General features: G+C 44.0%; 1 protein-coding gene across 8 annotated transcripts in view; it reads left to right on the top strand.

Moving 5' to 3' along the window:
- The window catches only part of LPP (LIM domain containing preferred translocation partner in lipoma), a 335,034-nt gene that overhangs the window by 101,639 nt on the left and 207,851 nt on the right, over positions 1–25,544 (top strand). For all 8 annotated transcript variants that reach the window (XM_066193362.1, XM_066193366.1, XM_066193367.1 and 5 more), the window contains one exon: positions 15,988–16,189. In XM_066193362.1, coding sequence (XP_066049459.1) covers positions 15,997–16,189 — 193 coding nt within the window. In that variant the 5' untranslated portion in view covers positions 15,988–15,996. The remainder of the gene's footprint in view (positions 1–15,987; positions 16,190–25,544) is intronic.

The raw sequence follows: 25,544 nt of genomic DNA, 5'->3' as shown, positions 1-25,544 counted from the left end.
AAACTTAAGGGGAAATGATTTAAATTTTTTTGAGTGAGAGTGGCCAAATCACTGCGTGGGCATTATACCTGCTGGGCTCCGAAATCCGATTCCAAAATTTCCATTAGCACGTCATAGTGGACGAAAGGATCTTGAACTGCTAGAATAGAACAGAATAAAACAGAATGGAGTTGGTGTTTGGTTATGGGCTCTGGATGTCATTGTTCCTGACTGTTCATCTGGCTAATGTTGGCTTTTGTGTAGTATTTGTCTGTGTCTGTGCTTCTGTGCACATGGGGAAAAGGAGGACAAATATCACTGGAGTGGATTAGCATTAAAAAATAGTTAACTGATCAAAGCCATAAAGCTTGTCCAAGTGAATTCTTCAGAGAAATAGTTTTGAATTTCCCAAGCAGCCGCAGGCCATAAAAGCATAGCACTATCGTTCAGAGATGCAAAAAATCCCCTTCTGTTGGAGTGTTGGACCTATTTGTTCCCTTTTAGGAGGGGATTCAAAATGTTTTCTTAATTTTCTTCTGAAAAGCTCACTGGTATCCATCATGAGCCTTTGCCAGCTCTCCTCCCCCTCAGTTTTAACCCTCCACTGAGATCTGTATATCTGTACTTAAACTTTTAGATGCCTTTTGGCTCTGTGCACTTTCCTCTCACAGACCACACCTTGTCTCCGAGCTCAAAATGTTGTAAAGGAGGGGCTAAATGTCGTCCTCAGTGCCTTGGTGGAGGTTGCAGGGAAGGTGGGATGCAGATGGAGAGTGATGCCTAGAAAGCTTTTCCACACTTCCTTGAAGGGATGGCAGGCGAGCCCTGTTCCTGATGCCATGTTCTGTCTTGTTACTGGTGCTGTCCCAGCAGGAGCACCAGCCCCACCAGGTCTGCAGAGCAGGTGGGACAAAGCGGGAGGGAATTTCCTTTCTCTCACATGGAGGAAAGAAACGACATTGACTACTCAAAGTTATTGAAGTCTTGTACTGAAGGTTAAGCAATCAGCCTCTGGGAATTGGGCACATAAATTTGCTTTATGCTTATGGAAGTCTCTTTCACAGTGTTTTGCTTTTTTGCTTTTCCTTAAGATGCGGAAAAGAATGAAGTGCTGGTGTATGGACCATACACAGGGCATTTGGATGGCACGGTCATTGATAGGAATGAAAATTATACTATGGTGGCTCAGAGCTTGCCAAGAAATAAAGAAATGAAAAACTCTCAGAAGACACAAAGTACTTTGTAGCTGGAAGTGCCTGTTGCCCTTCAAGGACTCAGCTGTCCCTTTCAGTCCCAGTCTTCTATTATTGAAAACATTTTTCTGCCTAATACCTACTAGCTTTTTAATACTGCTTAGTTGTATGCATGCCCCCCCAAAGAAAGCCACACATTTTTCTGCTTTTGTAAATGTTCAGCTTTAGGGCCCCCAGGGAAGGTGCTAAAGGCTACGTCCTGGCTGCCTTTCAGGCAGAGAATTCCACTTTTACTTTCCTTCTGAAATTTGGAGTTTTGTTCTCCAGATAATCAAATTTTAATATAACCACATTTAAAATTCATGTGTGCGTGTATATAGACATACACACACATACATACATATATATACATATGTATATACATACATACATATATATACGTACATGTATATATATATGCATACGTGTACATACACACACACACACACATATATATAATTATCTTTAATCCTGAGTCCTAAGTATATTTGTGGAAGAAACTGAGATCATCTTTGTAACAGGTGGGCAGCGCATGGAGAGCAAAGCTGTGTCTGAGGGACAGAACTGCAGCTTTTGGAGAGGGATTAGATGTTTGCCCAGGTGTGGGCATGGCATTCGTGTGTGCCATGTACACACATCCTTGGTTTCTGTGGTACAGCAGAGATGATATACCCACGTAGCAGGGCATTTGCTACGGTGAAGTCATCACTGTTCTGTTCCTGAGGCAGTAGAGAGGTGCATCCATATAACAGGATAGTGCAAAGTAAAAGGGAAGGTCATCCTTCTCCTCCAGGATTCTGCTTTGGCCTCTTGTATAGGCCACATCCTACCCTCAGATGGGAGCAGTGCTCAGCTATTGATAACATGAGGAGAAATTGAATCTGAAGCCCAGGGTCTTTTTGCACAGGGAAACCATTGCAAAACAAACCCAGGGTGTGAATTTAAAGTGCAATAGCTGTTCCGAGTGTACTTCTCATGTGGGCAGTCTTATTCTGCTCTGAGAGGGTCTTTGTACCGTTCTGCTTCATCCAGTGCCAAAGGCACTCTGAGTGCAGAAAGAAGAATGCCCACACAGGGAGCGGATAGCTTTTCCAGGCTATTTCACCAAGCTGAAGAGTCCCAGGAGATGCCATGTTTTCATGTCCCCATGAGTGTTGCAGGAGCCTGCCCTTCACTCAGCTCACACTCCACTCAAGCTTTCACAGGAGAGCTTTGTGGTGGTCATGTGGTGGAGTTGTGTCTTCTGGACCCTGCCAGGTGAAGTGTGCATCACTCATTTGCTTGAACTTCTGGGGCTGATCCCTGAGGATCTTGGTCTTGTCTGGGCGTTCCTGGTGTTGCAGTTTTGCATTCTCCATCAGGGCCATCACCTCCTGTGGTGTGTCCAGGCTGCTGAAAAGAACTCCTGTGAGAACGTGCCTATATTCATGTGTTGTTCCTTTTCCTGTGAAATTACCAAGCAAACCTGTGCACTGGGTATGATTGTTATCTGAACGCTGTTGAACGGGGAGAAAAAAAGCCCATCTGTTCTACAAAGAGGCAGTGTAAAGAGCAGGCTCTGTGACTAAATAAATTCACATCTGTTTAGCAGAACCATCAAATGGCGAGCAGAGAGGCCTAATGTGAATCACATGTTGAAACCACAAGTATGAGTGAGATGAGCTGCAAAAGAGAGAGCCTGGAAGTGTTGATCCATGTGAGCAACTGTTGGTTTCTCTCCTTATTCTTTGCCTCTACCAGTTTCCTGAGCTAATGATGCAGAATCAAAAAATCAGGGATGTGCACATGTCTATGCATACTTATGTGTGTAAGTTTGTATTCATTGCATGATTAATTAACCTTCCTACATTATTTTGAGCCATTAGATCATAACTTCAGTTGGAAGGGCTCTGGGGGATGGGGGAGCTTCGGAGGAGGGACTGTGGGGCTGACATGAAGAGAGCAGGTGAAGCTGTTCCCTTGTGGAGGTGCTTCACAAAAAATGACCCTGGGGTATCTTGTTTAAAAAAAGAAATTGACTTGGAAGTGATTCTTTGTGATGATGTCTCCAGCAGTGTCATCTCAAGGAACCTGATGGAGCAATCTAGAAGCTTCAATGGATAGATTATGCCTCCACATGCTCAAGCTAATTTCAAAATAGGTATCTGTGTACCAGTCCTAACTGACTGCATCTTTCCACGGATCAAAGAAATTTGTTGCTTAGGTTTTCCCCTTAGTGTTTTAAGCCCTGCAGAAACAAAGGGCAGCTCAAGTTTCTGTATTGGTTGCATTTGCAGTTTATTTCTCTTTTGTGCCAAGAACATATCAATACAATTTCAAAACGCTATATTTTGTGACTTGAGGCAGCAGTTTCTAACTTAAAAACAAGGCGGCTTTGGGGAGGTACACACAGCTCAGGTTATTTGACTGGTCTCCGTAGCCCCTTAGAGTGTCCATGCAGAGGAGCAAGCATCTTCTCTCCCACAGGATCTCATGAAAAGAAACATGCAGTGATTTTAGTCTCAAATGTGGTTTCTTGATGCTGCCTTGCCTTTTGTCCTAATTATTTTGCAGCAAACGAGGCCAAACTTGTGGAAACAAAGTGTGGTGGAAGATAGGCTGTTAGACCTGATTTGCACAGATCCTGCTCTCCTGCAGCTCAGGCTGCTCTCTGTAGCTGACAGGGATCTGTGTACAGCTCACCTGGGACGTGAGCTCTGCAGGAGCTGCTGGAGGTAATGAAGCTCTTAAGGGCTGATGTGTTGAAGGTCCCCAAGGAATGATTAAGGTGTTGGCAGCTGTGTTACTTTGAAAGAGAAATACATGCATTACACAGCAGAGGCATGCTGAAATGCCTTTCAGACGCTTGGTTGTGTGTTGGGAGCATGCTTTGCCTCCGACCTGAGAGACAGTGGTAGCAACTATTGAAGAGCATTTGATAAATGGAGCTCTGTGTGTATTTACCAGCTGTAGGACCCAGCTGCCTGCCCTAGCACAGCTCAAAAACAAGTGGTTGCCAGCAGTGGCTAAAATGCAGCAGCGTATAAATATCTTTGGGTATATTAAAAGTTTGGTTCTTCTTTCCCTGTAGCAGTACCCTCTGCTCATGATTCATTTCTTCTCTTCCATCACCCCCTGCCAGTGTTTTCTGAGAAAGTGCAGTGAAGGTAAAAGAGCATAGAATGTTTTCCTGGAGGCTGTCAAATTTGAGCTGTTCCACATCTAGGGAACTGATGTGGCCAGTCTAGTATGAAAACTCTTTTGTCACAACAGAACTTCCTACTGATTTCTGGAAAGGGGAACAAATTATTAATTTGGATGGTCAAAAACAGAAGGCAGCAAAGCGATAGTGGTGGAGCAACTGGAGTCAGCTTTTCAAAAGGATGAGATTGTTCAGCAAACTCACAAGGCCAGTGTGGATGCCTGGCTGGGTTAACTTCATTGCTGGTACTGTGGTTTGCACCAGCTGGGCAATTATCTCCCAGAGGTTTGCATATCACTGTTCTGGAATGAACGGATACTAAGTTAAAAGGGAAGAGCAGCAGTTTCTTGGGCTGGTGCTTGGTGCTTTTATGAGTTTCAAAGTAGAATTGAAAATCAAATTTCAAGCACTTTTCTTCTGTCACAAGTTTCTATTCAGAGCAGAACTATTGCCCTATGGATACTAAACCAGAGCTTTATCTTCATGCACTCCACAGTGTCACGATCAGCTTTGCCTTTGCTTTCAGTATTCATCTTCACCCATTTTCCTGTGCTTTAAGAACACCACCCCCTCTTTGAACAGATGTCTTCTTAATGAGCTGTATATCATGTTTATTGCAAATAGCATAGGGGTAGCTAACACCGCCTTACCACCTACCCTTCTATCCATGTGGCCATGGCATTGTGGAGTCCTCCAGCTTAGGCACCATCTCAAAATACGCCTTTTATTCTTCTTTATTTCTTGACAAAAAGATGTGGAGCAGGCAGTGAACACCCAGTCAAATATGAGTCTAACATGTGCTGTCATTGTCAATAAAGCAAAATGGGTATAGGGCTGCTTCAGGAGGAGCCGGGACTGTAGACTGAGGTGAGTTATTGCTAACCTTTCCTCACTACTGCTGAGGTGTTACCCAGTCTTGAGTCCACCAGTTGAAATGGGATGTTGAACAGGCAGAGAGAGTCTAGAGGAGGGTCAGTCAGGGGCTGAGAACACATGGCCTACAAGATGAAGCTAAGAGATCTTTGACGTCTGTCTCTGATGGAAAGGAGGCAAAGGAGTGATCCAATGGCAGCCTGTGACTACTGCCAGGGGCCTTCTGAACATGTCAGAGCCAAATGTTTCCATCCAGATGGCAAAATAAAATGCCATGAACATGCATAATGGATTGGGAGATTCAGCTGGAGAGCTGGAAAAGCATTTTCCTTGGGAAAGCAGTGTAACAGTACAAGTCACCAGGTAGCAAGGGATTCTTCATTTTGGAGGTCTTCCAGGACAAAGCCACAGCAAGCCTTAGCTGGAGTTGGTGATAATTTAGTCTCCTGCTAAAAGCAGGACTTGGTAGCCTGCAGGGATCCTGTATTTCCTGACAGTACTGCAGGCTTTCAGCTTCTTTAGGATGAGACAATTTAAATCTTTATTTTTGCTTTGTGTTGCAGAAGTGAGACAAGAAGACATTGGGGTGCTCCTGTGTTGATAATGTCAAGTCACCTGTTGTTGTGAAACTCAAGAGAAATGTAGTCTTTTTCCTGATTGTTTGTACAAAGAGTTTTGTGTACTTCCTTTCTGAAGGTTTTCATACACTCAAATATCTTGCTTCCATTAGCAATCTCTCTGCAGCATCAATTTCCAGTCATCTGGCAGCAATCACTCTTCTGTGTTTTACGATACAGGATTTTCCATAGGAAAAAGGCTATTTCCCCTGATTATTTGCAAATTGCTATGAGCTGAGCTACCAAAACCAAGGCACAGGTTGATGCAGTGCTCAGGAAGAAGTCATCCAGGGACTTGAAGCTGTGGCTTCCAGGATGGCTTGGGATCTGAGGGAGGAAAAGTTACGTAGGTCAGGTGGGAGGAAGAGAATCAGGGATTAAAGATTTTGGTCCTGGACACAGTTCATGCTCATTAATTGATTTAATTGCTTGATTTTTATGTCAAAGTCTGGATTTTACTGCCAGCTCCATGAGCTGTCAAAAGAAGGTTGTGGTGGTAAGGGATCCACACACGCTTCCTTCCTGAGTGGGGCCTGTGCTGTGCCTGTGTTGTGAGCTGCAGCTCCTTTTCCATTCACAGAAATCCTCTTGATGGCTTGAGGTTCAGACTGCCAGCTGCAGATGTGTGTTCTTCCAGGTGGGGCAACATCTGACTCTTCCTGCAATCGCAGCTATTTAAGAAGAGGAATGAAATGCAGGGAACCCCATCATGAATACAAAACCCACCTACGCCCAGCCAGCCTTGCTGGGTAGGACCTCAAGCGTAGCACTGTTTCCTTGTTCACTCTATCAGCTTCCCACTGAGCTCAAATCCCTGCTGTTTCTCCCCAGGCTGAGCCACACACACACTGCTCTGCAAAGCCAGTACAATTATCTGTGTGTCAGTATGCTGCCACAGTCCCTTTTGGTCCCACTGGGGTCTTGTTGATATCTCACAGCTGAGCTGCATGTTAGTTCTGCACAATTCCTCCTTGTTTACAGCCAGCATCAGCATCCAAAGTACCTGAGTTTGTTCCAACAGCCTTAACTTTGCCATTTCTTGTTGTCCTGTTTTCTTTTCACTTAAGTGAGACTCTTGATATGCCTGATTTCAGTACATCTCCATCAGTTGAGAAGTCCAGTCCCTTAATAATTTTATTTGATGGATAAGCTCTGTGTTGCTTGGCAGTCCCTTGCTGAAGTAGGAAGCCAAGTACTGAGCTGTGCTATAAGCAAGACATTGAATATGGGCACAGAAGGAATAAAGGCAGATTTTTTGGCAGAGAGCTCTTGAAAATAAATTGTATGCAGGAAAATAGTATTTGTGTAAGGGAGCTCATGATTTGAGCTCCCAGAATAACCTTTCTGCATAATTCCCAGTTTTGCTGTCTCTTTTAATATATTTCCTCTCTTATTTTATATACAAATTTCTGAAACATCCATCTCAAACTTCTTTGTGGTACAGCAACATCCTCACAAACGTGTAGGTCAGGTTATGAGGGAAAGAGGCTATAACAATTGGAAGAAATCTGGCTGGCTCAGAGCTACCTCCTGGCTTAGGTCCTTAGGTTCAGGAATAAACTGTATTTGAGCAAGCTAGCAGGTCTACCTCCTCCGTTACAAATGCCTTGGGGTTTGTTGTGACCACAGTAGCTGAGGCCTTGGATTGATATTTTATCCAATATGATTATGTTTGGAGTAGCTGAGGATTGTCTCATGCCACAGAAGCCAAGAATTAGCTTTCTCTCTGGTGAAACTGCAATTCAGTCATTAGAGTTGTATTAGATTAGATAGTTCTATCTGTCTTCAGGGAGCCAGTGTGATCTCTTTGTTTCAGTTCACATGGACAAGTCAAGTTCAATTTATTGGGATTTTAAAGCCTAGTTTGTCATCTGACACCAGGATGTGACATGGCTGTAAAAGGAAGATCTCATTCATCAGCTTTTATGCATATGTTTTGCAGCAGCAGCCAAATTCAAAAGCCATCATCTAATCCCAAAACTCCTAATGCAATTATATTGGGGAAGAGAAGAAGTTTCATGTTTAGTTTTGCCCTTCTCTACCTTTTCCACTACTGAAGCTGATACAAGAAAAATGAGCTGAGAGGGAAACCTAAGGGTGGGTTCTTGGTTGATATCAAAATTGTCCCAGAAGCAGGGTTTTGAAGTAAGAATGATTGTGACATTGGGTTGATATGTGGTGAACTATTTTCATTATGACATTAACTTTTGTCAAGCATCATTGTACCAGAGAGACTGTTCTTTATCATCACATCTTTGCAGTCTCCACTACACACTTGCTAACTTCCTTTTATGTCTCAGTAATACTGTATAAGTTGTCGTTACTTAAAAGTGTACAATGAAAGTCACATCCCAAACTGGCGTGGATCTGATAAAAAATAGATGAACTGTGGATGCAGCTAGGAAAAAAAAATTACTTTCCAAGTATTGGTTATTTACGTAAAAGAATGGGCACAAGCTCTGTTCATTTGCAAATTATTGCAACTAGAAAATAAGGAATATAATGTTGCATTGCCATTAGCTGATATTGCTGGCATATCTTAAGTGGAATATAATATATTGCTGCAAACTGGAAGGAGCTGTTGAGTCCCTCGAAGGCAGGGAGGCACTTCAGAGAGACCTGGATAAATTGGGGGATGGGATAATCACCAGCCTTACTAAGTTCAACAAGAAAAAGTGCTGGATTCTGCACCTGGAATGGGACAACCCTGGATGTATGGACAGACTGGGAATGAGAGGTTAGAGAGCAGTGCCATGGAAAAGGACCTGGGGGGTCCTGGTCAGTGGCAAGTTGAACATGAGCCAGCAGTGCCCTGGCAGCCAGGAGGGCCAGCCCTGTCCTGGGAGCATCAGGGACAGCATGGCCAGCCGGGCAAGGGAGGGGATTGTCCTGCTTTACTCTGAGGCAGCCTCACGCTGAATATTCTGGACAGTTTTTGGCACCACAATGTAGGGAAGACATGAAGCTTTCCGAGAGCATCCAAAGGAGGGCAGTGAAGATGGTGAAGGGCATTGAGGGGAGGCTGTATGACGAGCAGCTGAGGGCACTTGGTCTGTTCAGCCTGGGGGAGACTGAGGGGACACCTCAGTGCATTACAGCTTCCTCCTGAGGAGGAGGGGCAGACACTGAGCTGTGGTGACCAGTGACAGACCTGATGGAGTGGCCTGAGGTTGTGTCAGGGGAGGTTTAGGTTGGACATTAGAAAAAGGTTATGCCCTCAGAGCGTGGTTGAGCACTAGAACAGGTTCCCCAGGGCAGTGGTCACAGCACCAAGCCTGGCAGAGCTCAAGAAGTGTTTGGAGAATGCTCTCAGGCATTTGGTGTGACTCTTGGGCATGGTGCTGTCAGGGCCAGGAGCTGGACTTGATGATCCTTGTGGTCCCTCGCAACTCAGCAGGTTTGTGATTCTGTGAAACCCTTCTGAGTGCAAATGAAGTCACAGGTGGCTGTCTGGGGTTGTTGAGTCACAAAATAATTGATTTTGATCCCTCAAGGGATCTCTGGAGGTCATCTGGGCCAACTGCTTACTCAGACCAGGGTGCACTTTGAATTTAAGTCAGGTCTTCTGGAGGATCCCATAGAAGTTTGATTGAAGCTGTTAAAGCCAGAATGAAATATTACCAGACTATATTCTTCGAGGAATAATTCATCAATGCTCTAACTAGGTTTCTTTTTCCTTTAATTCCTCTGATTACATTAGTGATGTCCCACAGCAGGAAATAGGTGAATGCTCTCAGTCCTGTTTAACTGAAGAAGTGACTTTGATTCTGTTTACTTATTTATTTATTTTACTTTGAGGAAATTGGGATGAAGATACAATAGGTAATTGAAATAAACTGTGAATCTGAGAGGAAGAGGCAGAGTTAAACTTGCTCCAGCTAAAACCTGCTGTGAATGACTGCAGCAAAGCATTAGGAAACGTACATTAAACCATGTAAAATGGGTGCAAGTGAAGAAACCTGATCTTGGGGAGGTATTTGCCACAAGAACTTGAAGTCCACCCGCGTTGAGTTTGCCTAGGGTCAGGAAGGCAGTCACTGGAGGGTGATAGTGTTTTCCATTCTTCTTCATCACCTTTCAAAGTCTTTTGGTGGGTCAGTTGACTCTTCCTAGAGCTTCACTGCTCACTGGTGGTAGAGGTCACACCAGCACCATGCACAGGATTCCCAGTGCTCAGAGTTGTTCCTGAAGCTTCATGATGAAGGTTGGGAGTCAATTTGCTGCTGGGATGGCTTGAGGGTGGAGCTTTATTGGGCTGGTTAATATTGCAGGAGTTAAATTGAGAGAGACGTCGTGCAGATCAGCAATAATTAAGGGAGTTCCAAAGGACTCCCAATTCCCCAAATCACATAACTTGCCATATGATGTAAAATTGATGAGGATAAGTAATACCATATGGGGAAGGCATCTCAGGAGAGTTTGTGCTGAGTTTATAAGTACCTATGGCACTTCCTATGTTTGGTTAAAGACCTCTAATGAGACCTGAATTTTGACATTATTCCCTCTTTTGAAGGCCACAAGAAGTAGAAGAGCATGGCTAGAGATCATGTGCCATAAATGAAGAAATAAATTCATTTAACCTTCAGAGGGGAGCAGTGCCAAGATAAACAAGCAGCTTTGGGAGTTTCTAAAGAACAAATTTCTCTGGTCAGCCTCAGTTCCTGCATTTGACTAATTAGAAGACTGGAGGTGATGAGGACAAAGCAAAGAACTGTATTTTGGCAGGGTATTTGAGGTTTGTGATTTGGGGAATTTCATGCAGGAAAATGAAGACAAATCAGCTTAGAGGAGAGACATCCAGACATGTAAGTTGCAACTCTAACAGGAAGGGATAATGGGTGGCATAATTTCTGCATTTTGAAGGATGTTCCCTTCATTTAGTTCTAACGCTTTTCTTTAAAATTCATTAGGAAGATGATGAAAATCAAAACTTTTCTCTTTGAGTTCTTTTACTTGGATGGCAGAGAAGAGAGAGTGGGGAGGATGCAGTTTGCATTTCTACACTTAGAGACAAACTTGAGTTATCAAGGGAAGGTGGTGCTTGTATTGTGTGTCAGGGAAAAGCCCCAACACAGCTTTCAGTCACATCTACTGTCAACAAACAGGGTCCTAGTTCCCTATATCTGGTCAATCTCTTGGCCTCAGGAGTGATAGTTCACTCTGCATGGGTGATACTAGGAGAGAACATCATAGACCTACATCAAGCCAGTGAATTTAGGAAGGCGTGGGATGGAAGACAGAGCAGACAGTCTGTAAGCACAGACGGTTGTTGCTCATTTTTTGTTAAATACTGTTGCTACCCGCTACGAAGCATTAGCTTAATTAACTCAGGGACAAAATCTTCTGTCTTGGCAAAGTCCATCAACATCCAAGGAGTGTTTGGTCCATGTTACAAATATGAAAATGAAATGAAGATTTATTTGGATACAGTCTAATCACAGAAAAGGCAGCCTGTCTCAGAGATGAATGTACTAACAATTTCAAAAGTAGACAAATTGGTACTCTACCCTTCCATTGCTTATCAGATGTAAGGATAAATTGACTTGAAACCCTCAGTTTTTTACCTTCGCTTCTCAAAGGTGGATGACATCCTGTAATTAAAAGCAAAAACAAGCTCTTATGCCCACATATTTGAAAAAAGAAAAAGGCAGTGAAAAAACCTTGTCAGGCTGTTATTACTGCATGGTATTATCTGCTATTGATATTCCTGGTCTGACATTTTTAGATAATGCGGTCTCAGCTTGGGATTCGTGGATTCCAGTTCCTCTGCTGCGGTGTATTCTTTCATGGTTAGAATTTTCTGAACTCACAGCATTAAGATCATCTTAATGATAGAACCGGAGCACACTGTTTGCCTTATTTATGCAGTGTGATTTCACTCTTTGCTCTTAATGCTATTTATCATGGTTAGTCTGGTCTTATCCTCTGCCTTCAAAGTAGGTGATGACTAATGCTTCCAAGGAAGGAAGGATAACACAATCTCAGGCGTCCACAGCTGATTTCAGTCAGGTTTTTGTTTTTGATATTATTCATCGTTTTGCCTCTTCTATTTGAAGTTACTATTCTTAGAAATGGTCTTACGCTATCAGCCACCATTTCAGAAAAGGTAGCTGGAAAATTGAAGGGAGTTCAGAGTAAGCATACATGAAAGAATCAAGAGAAATCTGCCCTTTACAAGGAGTTTAATTGATGCTTAATTTAAATGTTTTGGTTTGATTTAAGCAATGATCTGGCTGCATTCTGAGAGGATCTACATACCGAAGAGACGCAAGTCTGTAATGCAGGTGGCAGGAGCATAACAAAATGCAATGATTGGAAGAGGATCTAGCTAAATTTTAAGCCAGACACAAAGGAGAAACTGTAATTATGGTGCCTATTTTTTTGTCCAAACAATTTACCTAATCCTGTGTTGGGTTCTCCAACACTTGCATTGTTTCAGTTGAGGCTACGTGTGCTTTGTAACCAATGTTCTTTAGCTCAGCAGAAGCTTTGCGGAGCAGTAGTTGGGGATGGTTCAGGGTTGGTCCCGATGATCAGTGAGAGGCTTTCAAAGCGATGACATTAGGGGAGATTTAAGGGATTTTCGGGGTGGGATGAGGCAGTGAATTTGGGAAGGGGGTGTTTCCAGAGTGGTCAGTGAGTAGGGAATCACAGAAAAAGCTTGTAGCAGTCAGATCAGGAACAGAGCTGTGAGTTACAGCTGACCACGTGGCCGGGGAAGACGTGGCACTGACAGGGAAGCAAGAGGCTTCCCTCTGGGAGGATTCCCAGGGACATGGGCTCTGCTGACAGAGGTTTTTCCAGCCTTGCTGTGTTAACTGTTCATGGCTAGATCTACCCAGGTTTGCAGGAAGGGGCTCATTGCATGCAAACAGTGCCTGATTTGCTTGGAGCAAAAATGTGGGGGCAACTATAGATTTAATCTGTAAGTTAATGTTTCAGTGAAAAATAACTTTTAATTGAAGAAGATAGCTCAAAAAGTGAAACGTGTGTTTGCTGGCTGTGTTGCTGGCTAGCCAGAAAAGCACTGGTGTTACCTCTTGAGTATTCCTGTCCAAGTGCAGGCACCACAATGACATTCAGCCAGTGACATATGTAAGGGTAAGTTTAGAGTAAGGGAATTAGTTATAGGCCAAATTTTTCCTGTGCTATTTTGATTACTTGTTCATATCACAAAATGTTCTGCTCCAAAGAAGCTTCTGATGGAAAGCCAGGCAGTATTGTAGGGAGTGGAGAGAGCGCGCTGATGGCTTTGTCTGAATTAGCCAGAGTGCTCCACCATGGAGAAGTCTCCTGAGAGGTGGGGGCTGTGCTTGTCTGTAAGCCACTGTCTCTTACATTTTTCCTTGCTTTTGGCCTTTTACTAGCTGACAAAATGGAGGGAAAACAATAGCAAACCCAGAAGTTTAGCTTTAGCTTTTAAAAAGAAATTAATTAATTTTCTTTTTCTGCGATCTTGTGGACTAGTTAGGCTAAATTTAATTGAGGCTGGGGAAGTGAGGCTTCAGATGAGGAAAAGGGAACTTGCTGAAAACACTGTCAGGGCACGGATAGCAAAAATGAGTGGCAGTAAATGCATAAGAGAAAATGAGATGGGGAGAAAGAGGAAGAGAAAAGGCTAACAGGGAAACAATTAGAAAATACCACCATGGCCAAAACAAAGGCATTAGAGGTTAGCTGAGAGGGAGCTGTGTGCCAGCTTACAGTCAGCAGCTGAGTTACAGCACTGTGGCCTCCCCGTTCACAAGCTGTCCATAGGAGCACTCTGCTTTTTAAGCTCATTTGTTGAAATTCTCTCATTGTCTTCAGCCATCCTCAGTGCTGTGTAACCTGGCTACTGAAACAGAGGTTCTTGGTTTGTCCATCACAAACCCTGATGACAACCCATCCCTGTCATCAGCCTAGCAGACCATGAGAGTTCAGTGGGACCAAGGCATGCTGCCTGGGGGGTGGTTAAAGAACATTCCAGAGCAGGAATGGTGATAATCTAGTCAGTACTGGGATGATTTTTTTCTTTTGCTTTGAATCAGTATGGAGGTAATGTCCAGGGTGTGAGGGTACTTCACTGCAGCAGGAGGCTCTTTCATTTGAGATGTCAAGCCAGAGGCTGAAAACCTGTCAGAATTAAACTCCAGGATCCTTTTAGCAATGGGTAAGGTACAGTCATCTTTGGATACAATAACTCTGCAGAGTGCAGGCTTGTCATGTTTAGCTCTAAGGCTGCCTGCCCTCATTGCATTCTGCTCTTAAGACCTAGATGGTTGTCTGAGTTTTATTGCTGCTTTTACAGTTTTGAAGGATGTAGGAGGAGGAGACAGCAATGTAGGTGAATCTTACTGCTGGAGTGACAGTCATTTTCCAGGTCCATAGAGGCTAGTGTTGGTAATGGGAAGTGCCAGGTGGTGGGGCCGTGGTTGGTGTGCCCTCAGCTCCCACCCACTGTGACTGGGTTCCTCTCCTGCCTTGTGGGGAGGACCTGCCTTTCACTTCTTGCTTTCAGAATGATACTCTGCACTCTTACTGTGGATTAGGTAGCAGGCCTGAGAGGGAGAAAAGTCATGTAGCTGAGCATTGCAGCTCATCTCCCAGCTCATCTCTGGGCTGCTCCTGCCATGCTCCTGTCTGCCTCATTTCTGGCCAGCTCCAGTGTCTTCCTTTCACTGTTGTTGGATTCCTAGTGCAGCAGGCTCACTTCCTAATGGTAGGAATTGTGCAACCACTGCCTGCATATCGAGCAGTCAGACTGCATGGCCAGGAAGAGACAGAAGTGGTGGGACTGATATTTGGCACTTGCCAGTTCCTCTCTCACACGAGGAGTGGTGTAGGTGCAAGATGACCAAAAATTGTCTACCTCCTAGTGTTGGGTCAGACATTGGGGCTTAAAGTAGAAATTACTCCTCAAGCAGGAAACTGTTTTTACTGAAGTAAATTTACTGGTTGGAATAAGGACAGCTGTATATCCATCAGTTTTAACAGTCATTGCTCTTAGGTGGAGGTACTGCCCTGCACTACCATGTGGAGACCTTGATCATGTCTCTTGCACTGTTCCTTTTCCATGGTGAAACCAAATCTTTCCTGAATGGGTCACAGGTGCCTACTGGTTTTGGTAGCCTTAAGGGGTTCTGGCACCAAAGCAGTGCATGGGCAGAAGCAACAGGGTGCTCAAGAGCTGCAAAATCAGCATTGACTTTTGTCTGTGTGGGATCTTCATTTCTCCATCAAATCTCAAATCCAGCTCCATAGGACCAGTAGGACTATCATGGCTACCCAGTGAGTGTGGTTTGTGTGCGGTGAAAAGCACTTGTTCATTGGAATTAACAGGATTTTTATGGGCAACATTTTCAGCAGCATCTGAACCCAGTTCTCAAAAGTGATGTAGGCTTTTAAGAGGCCAAAGCCAAGATTTTCATAAATAAGTAATGATTTAGGCTGCCTCTGTTTTTTGTTACACAAGTCTAAAAGGAGCCTGGTTGTCAGGGGTTGTGAGATGCTGGCATTTATTCAAAATTGACATGCTTTTAAAATGTCTTAAGCTGGGCATTCAGAAATGGAAGCATCAAGAATGATTAGCTACTTTTGAAATCTGTTTTCTTAAAAGTCTGAATGAAAATCACTGGGGCATGGGGTCCTAAATGACATGTGAAAAAGTGCTAAAAGTGTATTTTGGAAGTGTTTGTGCCTATCTGTGACTAGGGTTGTCCCCAGAGCACCTGCACTGTTGTACATTAATGTACTCAAAAAGGTCTAACAGGGAAGGGCAAATATATCACTACTGTGCTGAATTCAGGGTGGGATTGATGGGCTACTTCAGGGTATCACCCTGTCTGTGCTCTGGTTTGAAAATGAAAATAGCAATGATTTTTGCAGGTACTAACAAAAACCTTATCAGTAATTCTGACCTGCTGAGGAGAGAAAGACAAATTTGCATCTAAAATTCTATACATTAGGAGCAATGTATTTAAAGTAAAGCTTGCACCAGTTAAACATGTTTTGAAAGGTTTTGGAGGTTTGATTTCATAAACCAGAAGAACAGTAGGATTGCAGCTGTTACTTCCCCAGCCTAAATTCCTAGTGTACATGTGACTCTCTTTGTGTCTCCTCTCAGACCTGAACCATGTCCCACCCGTCCTGGCTGCCACCCAAGAGTACCAACGAGCCTCTTGGTCACGTTCCTGCAAGGATGGAGACCACACACACCTTTGGGACTCCCAGCATCTCTGTGTCCACCCAGCAGACCCCAAAGAAGTTTGCGCCTGTGGTTGCCCCCAAACCAAAGTACAACCCATACAAGCAACCAGGAGGTGATGGTGAGTATTTATGTTTTAGGAAGGAACCACAACTGCCTAGTTCGGAGGAACTAAGTGCCAACACAGGCTGTTCTTGATTTGCTCTGAGTTGGTGAGTTTGTGGGAGCCTCCCTTTTTCAGGTCATTCAAATCAAGAAGAATGTGAAGATATCTCCTCCCCTTGCTCTGGCTAGCAACCCTCCTGAGAGGTGCAGGGCTGGGAGAGGACATGAGGACAGATCTTTCTTGGTTTTAATTGAAAGCAGATGTCCTATGTCCAAGACTGGTACTTTTCAAGGGGTTTTGCTTGTTTGGTCCCTGCTGGCATGTGATAATTGAAGGAGCTTGGGCTCAAAAAGTCCTTCAGTATTGGTTCTTTCACCCCAGCACAGTGGAAATGCTTTACAAACAACTGGTTGATCTGTGGGAATAGAAGTATAATTGGGGGTGCTGGGGCATAAATTTGGCTCGTGAGTCTTGGAGTGTTTTCTCTGCAGTCTGCTGGCTGGATTGTTTTACTTTTGTTCTTTCCCTCTACTATTGAACACTCTTGAATATGAAATAATTGGGAAAGTATTTAGATGACCCTTGCAATTGCCTCTGGAGCTGTTACGTCAGCAAAACCAATGCCTGCCAGTCACTGTGTGTCAGCCTTCCTCTACTTCTTGCTGTGAAAGTCCTCCTCTCTTGGTGTAGTTGAGCAGCAAGTGTAGGATTTGGGTTCCTGGCTTGTGGACACCTGGAAGAGAGAGTTCCCAGGAGCAGGAGTGCATGGCTGGGAGCACCTCTGGAACTTGCAAGCTGGAGCACCTGAGATGCCCCTGGCTGACAATGGAGAATTTGTGATAGAACTGCAGCAGAAACAAGTGAAGGCCAAGGATTTTAGGAGAGGGTGGTAGCTGTTTTGGCAGAGCATGACATTTCTATTCCTGGTGATTTACTGTAGGTAAAAATGGGGAGTTCTTCCCCTCCTCCTCTCTAACCTTTCTCCAAAGAAAAGCTCAGTTGTACTCAAGAAAATTGCCAAACCAGCTTTTGTATTTGGTTTTCGATGCTCTACATTGTTCCTTCACCACTTTTTTCTTCTTTTGTGTTGAGTACAATAAGATAAATATCGCCTGTATATTTTTTCCTCTTTCTGCTCTATCTTTTGAAAGCGTATGTATTTTCAGGAAGACTACAGAGTAATGGGAAAGAGAAAGAAAAACAAAGCAGCATATTAAATCTTACACTTGAACAATTTTCTAAAGTTAAGGACATTTTATAGGAAAAATGGAAAACCTGATGAGTGTTTTGTGTATTTTTCGTCTGCTGCTCTAACTTCGGAGAATTCAGAACGAAAAAAGAAAATGTGTTGGAGGGGGAAAGGCGAAGTCATATGCACCTGTTCTGCTGCCTTTGGTAACAAAACTTAGTGAGAAATAGGAAGAGAAAGACATTTGGAATTCAAAAAGTAAAAATTAATCCATTTCTGAAATGCAAAGAAAATGTCACCTTCAAGTCAAGTGGAAATTCTTATTTTCCTAATTCTCTTGCAATTAAAAATAATAATGGAAAATGGCCCCTTTTTTCCTAGGAAATCTGTTCTTAATCAGTCAGTATTTTTTGTGTGAAAAAGGTCAGTATGTCTTAATTGTCAGTGTTTATTGATGGTAGGTCTGATTGTATAGGACACAGGAATACTAACACCTTCTAAAAGAATTCTGTTTCTTGCCATTTGGGGAAGGAGATTTTCCAAAAGAGCAGAAAAGGCACTGCAGGCTGAAAAGGGGAGACAAGACACTCAAACATTTCTTGTGCAACCTGGTCCTGCAAGCAGTTGGGCATCGCTGGGTCTGCTGGAAACCAGGAGACAGTTGGGAGCTCGCAGGGGACTTTGTCAGTGCCAGTCCCTTGCCTTGTCTGATGTTGGGCTTTTAGAGATCCCATCATTATCTGACAGGGTTGGCCAACACCTGGTCAGAGGTAGGCTTAGTGATGTGACAACATGCCTGCAGCTTTAGCTAATCCACTTCCAGAAGGTGACATGCTGCTGGTTGCTGTCAGCAGCCTGTGCAAAGCCTTACCAATCCATACATAACCCTGAGAACCTGAGGCTTCTGAGATCTGGCATGCAAGGTCTAGGGGGGCAGTGAGAAATAGTTAGCCCAATGTGCTTCATTCACTTTCTATGGCTCCCTTCTCTCTTCCAGGCTCCCTAACTGTTTTTTCAATGATCTCCCTGATTTCCGCAGCAATAATTCAGCCTGGGACATGGCGGCAGGCCCCACTGGTTCCCTGCTTAAAGGGGCACTGCCATTCTGCCTCAATTTGTCCTCTGTTGATGCAGGTCTTTCCCACCTGATTCACTGTGAATCTGTAGGTAGGGAATTGGAGGGGTTTCCCCTTGAATCCCCATGTGTTTTCATCCCTCCTCCCCTGCCAAAGATGCTTATCTGGAGGCACATGGGCTTCCCATGCATCCTTCTGCTGGAGATGAGTGAGCGCTGCTCTGGGGAAGGGCTGTCCTGGGGCTGTTATTGGTCAAGAAGTGGCTGTGCTCATCACAGCCTTGGCTGCCCCAGCAGTGTCACTGGAATTGGCTCCCTGTTGCCTTTGCAGTATCTAGAATCTCTCTGGCAGACTGGCAGATTCTGTTCCTGGTAATTTCTTCAGCTCATTGCTTTTAATGTTTAGGAATGTGCATCCTCTGGCCTTGTGGTTCGTATAATTATTTTGTAGGTGTGCTGTTTGTACATAGAGGGTCTGTCCAGCTGATCGCATTCATGGTTTTGTTTCTTGATCATATTGAAAGCAGAGGGAAAAGACACTGGAGTGACAGACTGTGGAGCAGGTGCTCTGTGTACCCCCCTCTCCCTCCCATCTCCTACCAAAGCATTTCCTTAGTCTCACCTTGACTTCAATTTTATTTTTTATTTCCTGACACCTGCACAAAACTCAGCCAGAAGGTGCTGATTAAAAACTGCTTAATGGAACTTTACAGAAGTTAGAAATGGTTACATGACTGAAAAAAAGTGAAATGGCAACAGCCAACAGTTTATAAACCAGGAATGTTTTACTGTGATTTGAAGCACTCAAGGCATGTGTTTAGACCACTGAAGTAGCAATTTTCCTGGTGCTGCCAGCCCCCCTCCTCGCTGTTTGCCATGCTGAGTTGCTGCAGCTTGTTTCAGACCAGATTTATCCACTCATCAAAGCAGAGACCATGTCTTGCTCTTGTAGGGATCTGCTTGGGGGCCCCTGGGTATGACTGCAGTAGTGGTAGAAGTAATGATCATAATTGTAATCATCATCAATAAGACCCGAGCCCTGCTTAGCATTCTGCACAGGTCTCTGCTGTGCAGGCAGCCCTAGAGGCAGGCACAGCCTGTTTGTATAGGTCCTACAGACACCTGCTGTGGTCTGGGCTGGGTTTCTGGAGGATTTAGTGCTGCCACTCCCCACTGTGATGGTTTGCAGGGGATTAACCTTGTCTCATCCTGGGAGGTGTGAGCACCACAGTTCCTGGGAAGTGATATGGTGCTCATCATCTTACAGAGCTCTGTATTTACCCCACAGAGAGAGCAGAGGAGAACTGTTCAAGCTTGGGGAAGATGCTTATCTACAAGGTGAACAGTTGTGCTTTGGTAGGAAGTGTAGCTGCTGAGGAATTAGGCTGGAAATCAAAATTAGATGTCCAGACATCTGAGCAGTAGCTCTGGGGGTTTTACTGGGGTCAGAGGTGGTCCTTGGATGGAGCTGGATGTGTTTGAAGTTTGAGAGCATCTTTTCTTCATGCTGGGAGAAGATGAGTCCTGAGATGGATGAGGCGCCAACCAGCCATGAGTCCTGACAGTCTGCTTTTTATATATTTGGCTTCTTTCTTCATGCTCACTTGTTTTGTGTTGCCTGCCCCTCCCTCTTTTCCTCAGCGGACCCTATCCAGCAGTGTGCACAATGGGTTTTGTCCTACACAAAAAATCCCTTAAAGAAACTAAGGTGGTTTTTTTCTGAGGAGTTGGTAATAATTTTATTTAATTTAAAAGCATTGGGTGCCCCATCATTTAAAGTGGTCAAGGTCAGGTTGGATGGGACTTTGAGCAACCTGATTTGGTGAAAGATATCCCAGCTGATGGCAGGGGCTTTGCACTGTATTGTTCTTCAAGGTCTTTCCAATCCAAACCTGTCTGTGGTTGTCCTTCCTCCTTTCCCTGCCACTTCTCTCTTGCTCTCCAGCTTTTAGACTTGGTATTTCAGCATCTTCAACAGAACTGGAGCCTTAAGGAAATACTGCCACAGAGCTGTTCCCATCTATGCAGGGCTCAGAAAGATAGGAAGGATTTATAGCTTGCAGATGAAGCAAATTCTGTCTTTGCCTTGGTTCCAGAAGATGGGGCTTCACCCTGCAGGGCAGACTCAGGAGGCATCTGAAGTGGGGTGAGGTTGGTGATAGCTGATCTGCTGGCCTTGTGCCTGCTGCTGTGGGGCTGATGCTGCTGGGGTGGCACTGGGGGTTGTAAGGCCAGAACTGGAGGCTTCAGAAATGTGTAAAAATCTGTTGTCATTCAGAGGTACTCATAAGAGCCTGAGTCAGGGCCACTGGATGGCTTGAGAGCAGTGAGTGACAAACTTTGCAGTGTGAGTTGCCTTTTGGTTTGGATCGTTTTGGTTTGAATCTTGTTTTGGTAACCAGAGAAAAAGTTCTTTTCCCTTGCCTTTCCCCCTTGGCTCCAAATAAAGCTCTGCAAATCCAGCGGAAACAAGACTCTCCTGAAATAGGTAGAGCACAGTGGTGAGCTGGGGAGGCTCAGCTGGATTGCAGGGCTGGGCTTTCCAGTCCAGCATTTGTGAGCACTAGTGCAGCTCCCTGGGGATTGAATACACCTCCTCTGCCACCATGTGCAGTTACTTGAAGGGTGATTTCATAGTGGTAGGGAAGGAAATGAGTCCATCCTTGCCTACCAGGAAGTGCCAGATCATTGAATGGCTCACAGGAGGTCTCCTGCTCCTGCCAGGATGACTCTTTCCACTCCCAAAAACCCAAATCTATCCTATTCTTGCAATGTCTGTTGTTCATATGAGCAGGACCATGTCTCAAGCTGCCTGAGACAGACTGAGATGCTGCAGTGCCAGCCCTGGTTAGAAAGGGATGTGCGGGCAACATCACTCACAGGGCAGTCACTCTGTGGGGCTGCCCAGTGCTTGGAGGTGCTTCTCTGTCACATTCTGGGGCTCTCAGGACATGCTTTACAAAATTAGCCACTTTAGTTTATGCTGTTGGGTGCTTCTAAACTCAGTATTTATTAGTGCTGATGTGTTTCCTTGTAATTGCCATCCTTGGTGAATATAGTATCTGCAGAAACATTTAATATGGATTTAAGAATGGAAACTGGACAAAGGGATGAGACTCAAAGCAATCTCCTCCTTTCTTCTTCCTTTCCTTGGGCACCTTTCAGATATGGTGAACAGCAGGTCTCATGTGAAGTCCTTTGAGGTCTTATTTACTTTTTTTTAAAAACCATTTCCTTGTATTTACCTTGGTTGAAGGAGTGGGCAAGTGACTCATGAGACAGGGCAAATCAGCAGGACCAGCTCCAGGGCAAGGCTGTGTTGTGAACACCAGTGTGTGTTCTTGAACCCAGCTGATCCAGGTTTCCCAGAGCTTGGCTCTCTGTGCCCTTCTCTTCTTCATGGGTGTGGAGGCTTTTGAGCACTGGCAAGTTACGTTCTGCTATGGCTGTAGGCGACAGGGAGCATGAACTATTGGGCTGTTTGTTGTTTTGCTGTTGTGTTTTTTGATTTTTTTTTCCCAGGCAGATATACCTAGTGGGTTTTGTTTACAGCAGCTGCTATCAGTAGCTCTGTCTTAATTTTTGAAGCTTGGGTATGGATTTATTGGACTAGACACCCTGTGTTATAGCTGGGCTCTTCCCTGCTCTGCAGTCTTTGACAGTTCATAGAAACCAGCAAGGTCCAGAGTCTATTCATTATTTGTATTGAGAGCCCTGAAAGAATAAATTCAGGCTGACCTGAAAAATTCTGTGGGTTTTTTTTTTTTTTTTTTTTTTTTTTTTTTCTTTTTTCTTTTTTCTTTTTTTCCTGGTTGTCTGTGCTGGTTCTGTTCCATGGCAGGAAGACTTCTCACTAGTGGAAGGGCTGTGTTGTCTGAGAGGCAGAGGGGTGTTGTACCTCCTCCTTGGAGTATCTCAGGAGCTTCTGCAGTGCTGTGCTGGTTGTTGGAGGAAGGCTGGAGTGCAGGCACAGTGAGCTGTCTCATCCATGTTCCTGTGGTGGTTTTGTGTGTGCATTGTTCAACACTAACATGAGATAATGCAATTATCCAGAATTGGACAGCCAGCAGGAGCTGGATGTCTTGCACATGTTAGGAGTTACGCCTGTGGACCATTGCTGCTTCCCAGATGAGGCATGGGAACATCTTTTTATCCTGAATTGAGTCCTGGGAGTACCAGAGTATTTCCAGTGGGATCTGCTGGGCCCTCTCTTGCTCCTCAATCTCTGTCATTAGCTGAAAAAGAATCACTGATGCTTTAGGGGGGAGGCAGTGTCTCAGTGGTGGGACAAAAAGATAGATTGAGAGGTGCTCTAACACTCTTCTGGTCCCATCAATTGCAATTGATGCTATGGTCCCATCCCTCAGAGGAGCTGATGGAGTTGAAAAATGTGGTGTGAATAAAGAGGTGACCCTACTGTTGCAAATCATCCTGACTGGGCCTGACCACAGCCCCCATGTTACTGCTTGTTTCTTAGAAAAAGCTTTTTTAAAGTGCATATTATAAACTTTTAAAATCTTTCTTAATCCTTCCCTCGTTTTTCTGTGTTTCTTGTGCTGAATGAGATGCAGCAGATGAAGCAATACTTTATTCATTAGTGTCAGAACTGCATCATCCACAGGCTCTTACAAAATGCAGCTGGTGAAAATGATCTTGAAGCTCCAGGCCTCTTTGTGGTGGGCTTGCTACCTTCACACAAGAGCATTTAAAGCGCAAACAAAGCCCCTGAACACTGCAGAATGAGTGGAAAGACGGGGGTCCCCTGTTAAGGAGTAGCTGTTAACCAGTTTGGGGCACTCTCTTGGAAGTGTCTGTTGATTTCTCTCGAAGGACATCCTCTCTCCTCTTGGTTAAGAACCGAGTGAAACCAGTTGGAAATGAGTGGTGGTTCTCATTTTTATAAAACTGGATTTAAACTGCCCCAAGCAAGCTGGGCCATGTTGAGGAGGCATGAGACCAAGCTGGTGCCTTTGTGCCTGCGCAGTGTCGCTCCACTCAATAATTTCTAAGTTACAGGGATAGGGATTTTTGCCCAGCACAGTGACCAGTGTCAGGACCTGTGATTCTCACCAGTGTGAATAAACTGGCTCTCTGTGGGGCTTTCTGCCTTGTTAGCAGTATTCCCAAAAATTGTTGTGTTGGATAACAATGTCTGCATCTGCCTTTTTTTTTTTTTTCTTTTTTTTTTTTTTTTCTCTGCCAGAGACAAATCCATAGAACTGTGTCTTGGCTTTGCTTTCAGGATGAGCATTTTCTTTTTTGAAATACCACCTCAGGAAAAGGCCCTGGTAAAAATGCAGCATAAAACAAGTGCATAAAACCTGTTATTGAACCAGTATACTTATCTGTAGTTCGCAAAATGTCAAGTCGAGCCACCAGGTTTTATTAAGTATTCTGACTGTGTTTTGTTAGAATTACAAATATTAAATTTTCGCAGGCTCTGGAACACGTTGCCTCTTATTTGGGAACTACTTGAAGTAGTGCCTAGCTATTGGGTTTCATTCTGGTGAGTGAGCTTATATTTTCTCAGTTATTTGGTTTCATAAAGCAAACATTGCACTTCTCAGCAGGTAGATTCTTAATTTTTTTTCTGCCCTGACTATTTTTTCTCATTTTCTTTTCTCCTGTCTGTCGGTTCTTCCACGATACTATATTTAATTTTTCCACTTCATTATTTCAAACATCAAATAGTGATTCATCTTAGCAGTGGCCTGTTCTGTGAACCACAATAGTTTGGGTAGAATAAAGAAAAAGGGCAAAAAAGGGAAGGGAAAAAGAGAAAGAGAAGACATTTCTGACATACTGAAATGGAAGGGAACCATCATTTAATAACTTGAATTGCAAACATCTGTCATCAACCATATCAAACCTTCTGTTAAAAAGATGTTTGTCCTGTATGTAGTTTTACAGGGCTGTGGTGCCCAGTCAAAGCAAGAGAGCAATGCTAATGCAGAAATAGCTTGAATTCAAGCAGGCAGCACTTGTCCCTTTTATTTTAATCTGAAATGTTAACATCCTCCAGATGCTAGTCAGCTAAATAATAACAATTGTTATACCACAGTTAACAGTCGAGTAATATTTTTTTTCCCTTATTCACACAATGCTGCTCTTCTACTCACTGAAAACTATTATAGTAAAGGATTATATGTATGCTTTTCCTTTTCTCTGCCTAAAGCTTTTTTATTTTGCCAGGCTGAGTCCTGCTTAAATCAGAGCAACTGGTAAATGTCTATTGGATTGTATTACAGGTTGGTGTAATAAAGGGTTGGAGGAATGAATGAGCAACTCTTGAAGCCACCGAAGCTGTACTTGTGGCCAAAGAGCAGGCATTTCTAGCAGTGAATCCTACACAATTACAATTTGAACAAATATACAAGGCCTGAAATGTTTGTTGCTAAGCAAAGCATGTTTAGATGGACTTGGCACAGGAATTGAGAGTCCATGAGCGGGACTGAGAATCCTGTGGCTGTGCTTGGCCCAGGGAGGGTGATTTTGCAGGAGGTGAGCAGGGATCTGCTATAGTTCCTAATAAGCAGTGACTTAGTTTCCCACTATCTGAAAATCCCCCTTCTGTCTTCTTCTTTAACCAGCACGCACACTGCAAAGTCACAGCCGTGGAAGAAAGTGCAGGCATGCTCCAGAGGCTCAACTGGGGATTTACCCAAACTATTTGAGGAGCTGAAGCGCAAAAGACTCACATGTCTCTTCCAATTCTTAATTCCTGTGATGACAGTGACTAAAGAAAGGTTTTGATTTCATCTAGACGTGACCCAAATCATAAAGCCAGGCCTGGTGTTAAGGGCTGGTGGGTAGAAATTGCACTGTCATGACAGCTGGCATTTGTTGTGCTAAGCATTGAATTTATGGGAAATGACATGGAGATGAGGAAGGAACCTGTGCTATGGGTCATTTCTGTTACAAGGCCCACTTGAGAAGTTTTATCAACTGGTGTTTCTGAATACTCTGCACTACCTCTGGTGTGAGAGTCTGCCCAGGGGTCCTGTCACAGGAATTGTCCTGAGTGAGCTGGTGGGAGGAGAGGACACCCTCAAGTGTCTGAAAATGGTGCACCCAAACAATGTGGGTAAACACAATCTTTCAAAAGT

The sequence above is a fragment of the Chamaea fasciata genome, unplaced genomic scaffold, assembly GCF_029207755.1.
Source record: "Chamaea fasciata isolate MVZ Bird 193981 ecotype frontalis unplaced genomic scaffold, bChaFas1.0.hap1 SCAF_11, whole genome shotgun sequence".
NCBI classification, from domain to species: domain Eukaryota; kingdom Metazoa; phylum Chordata; class Aves; order Passeriformes; family Sylviidae; genus Chamaea; species Chamaea fasciata.
Note: the sequence above shows the minus strand (reverse complement) of the source record. Positions and strands in the feature narration are given on the sequence as shown.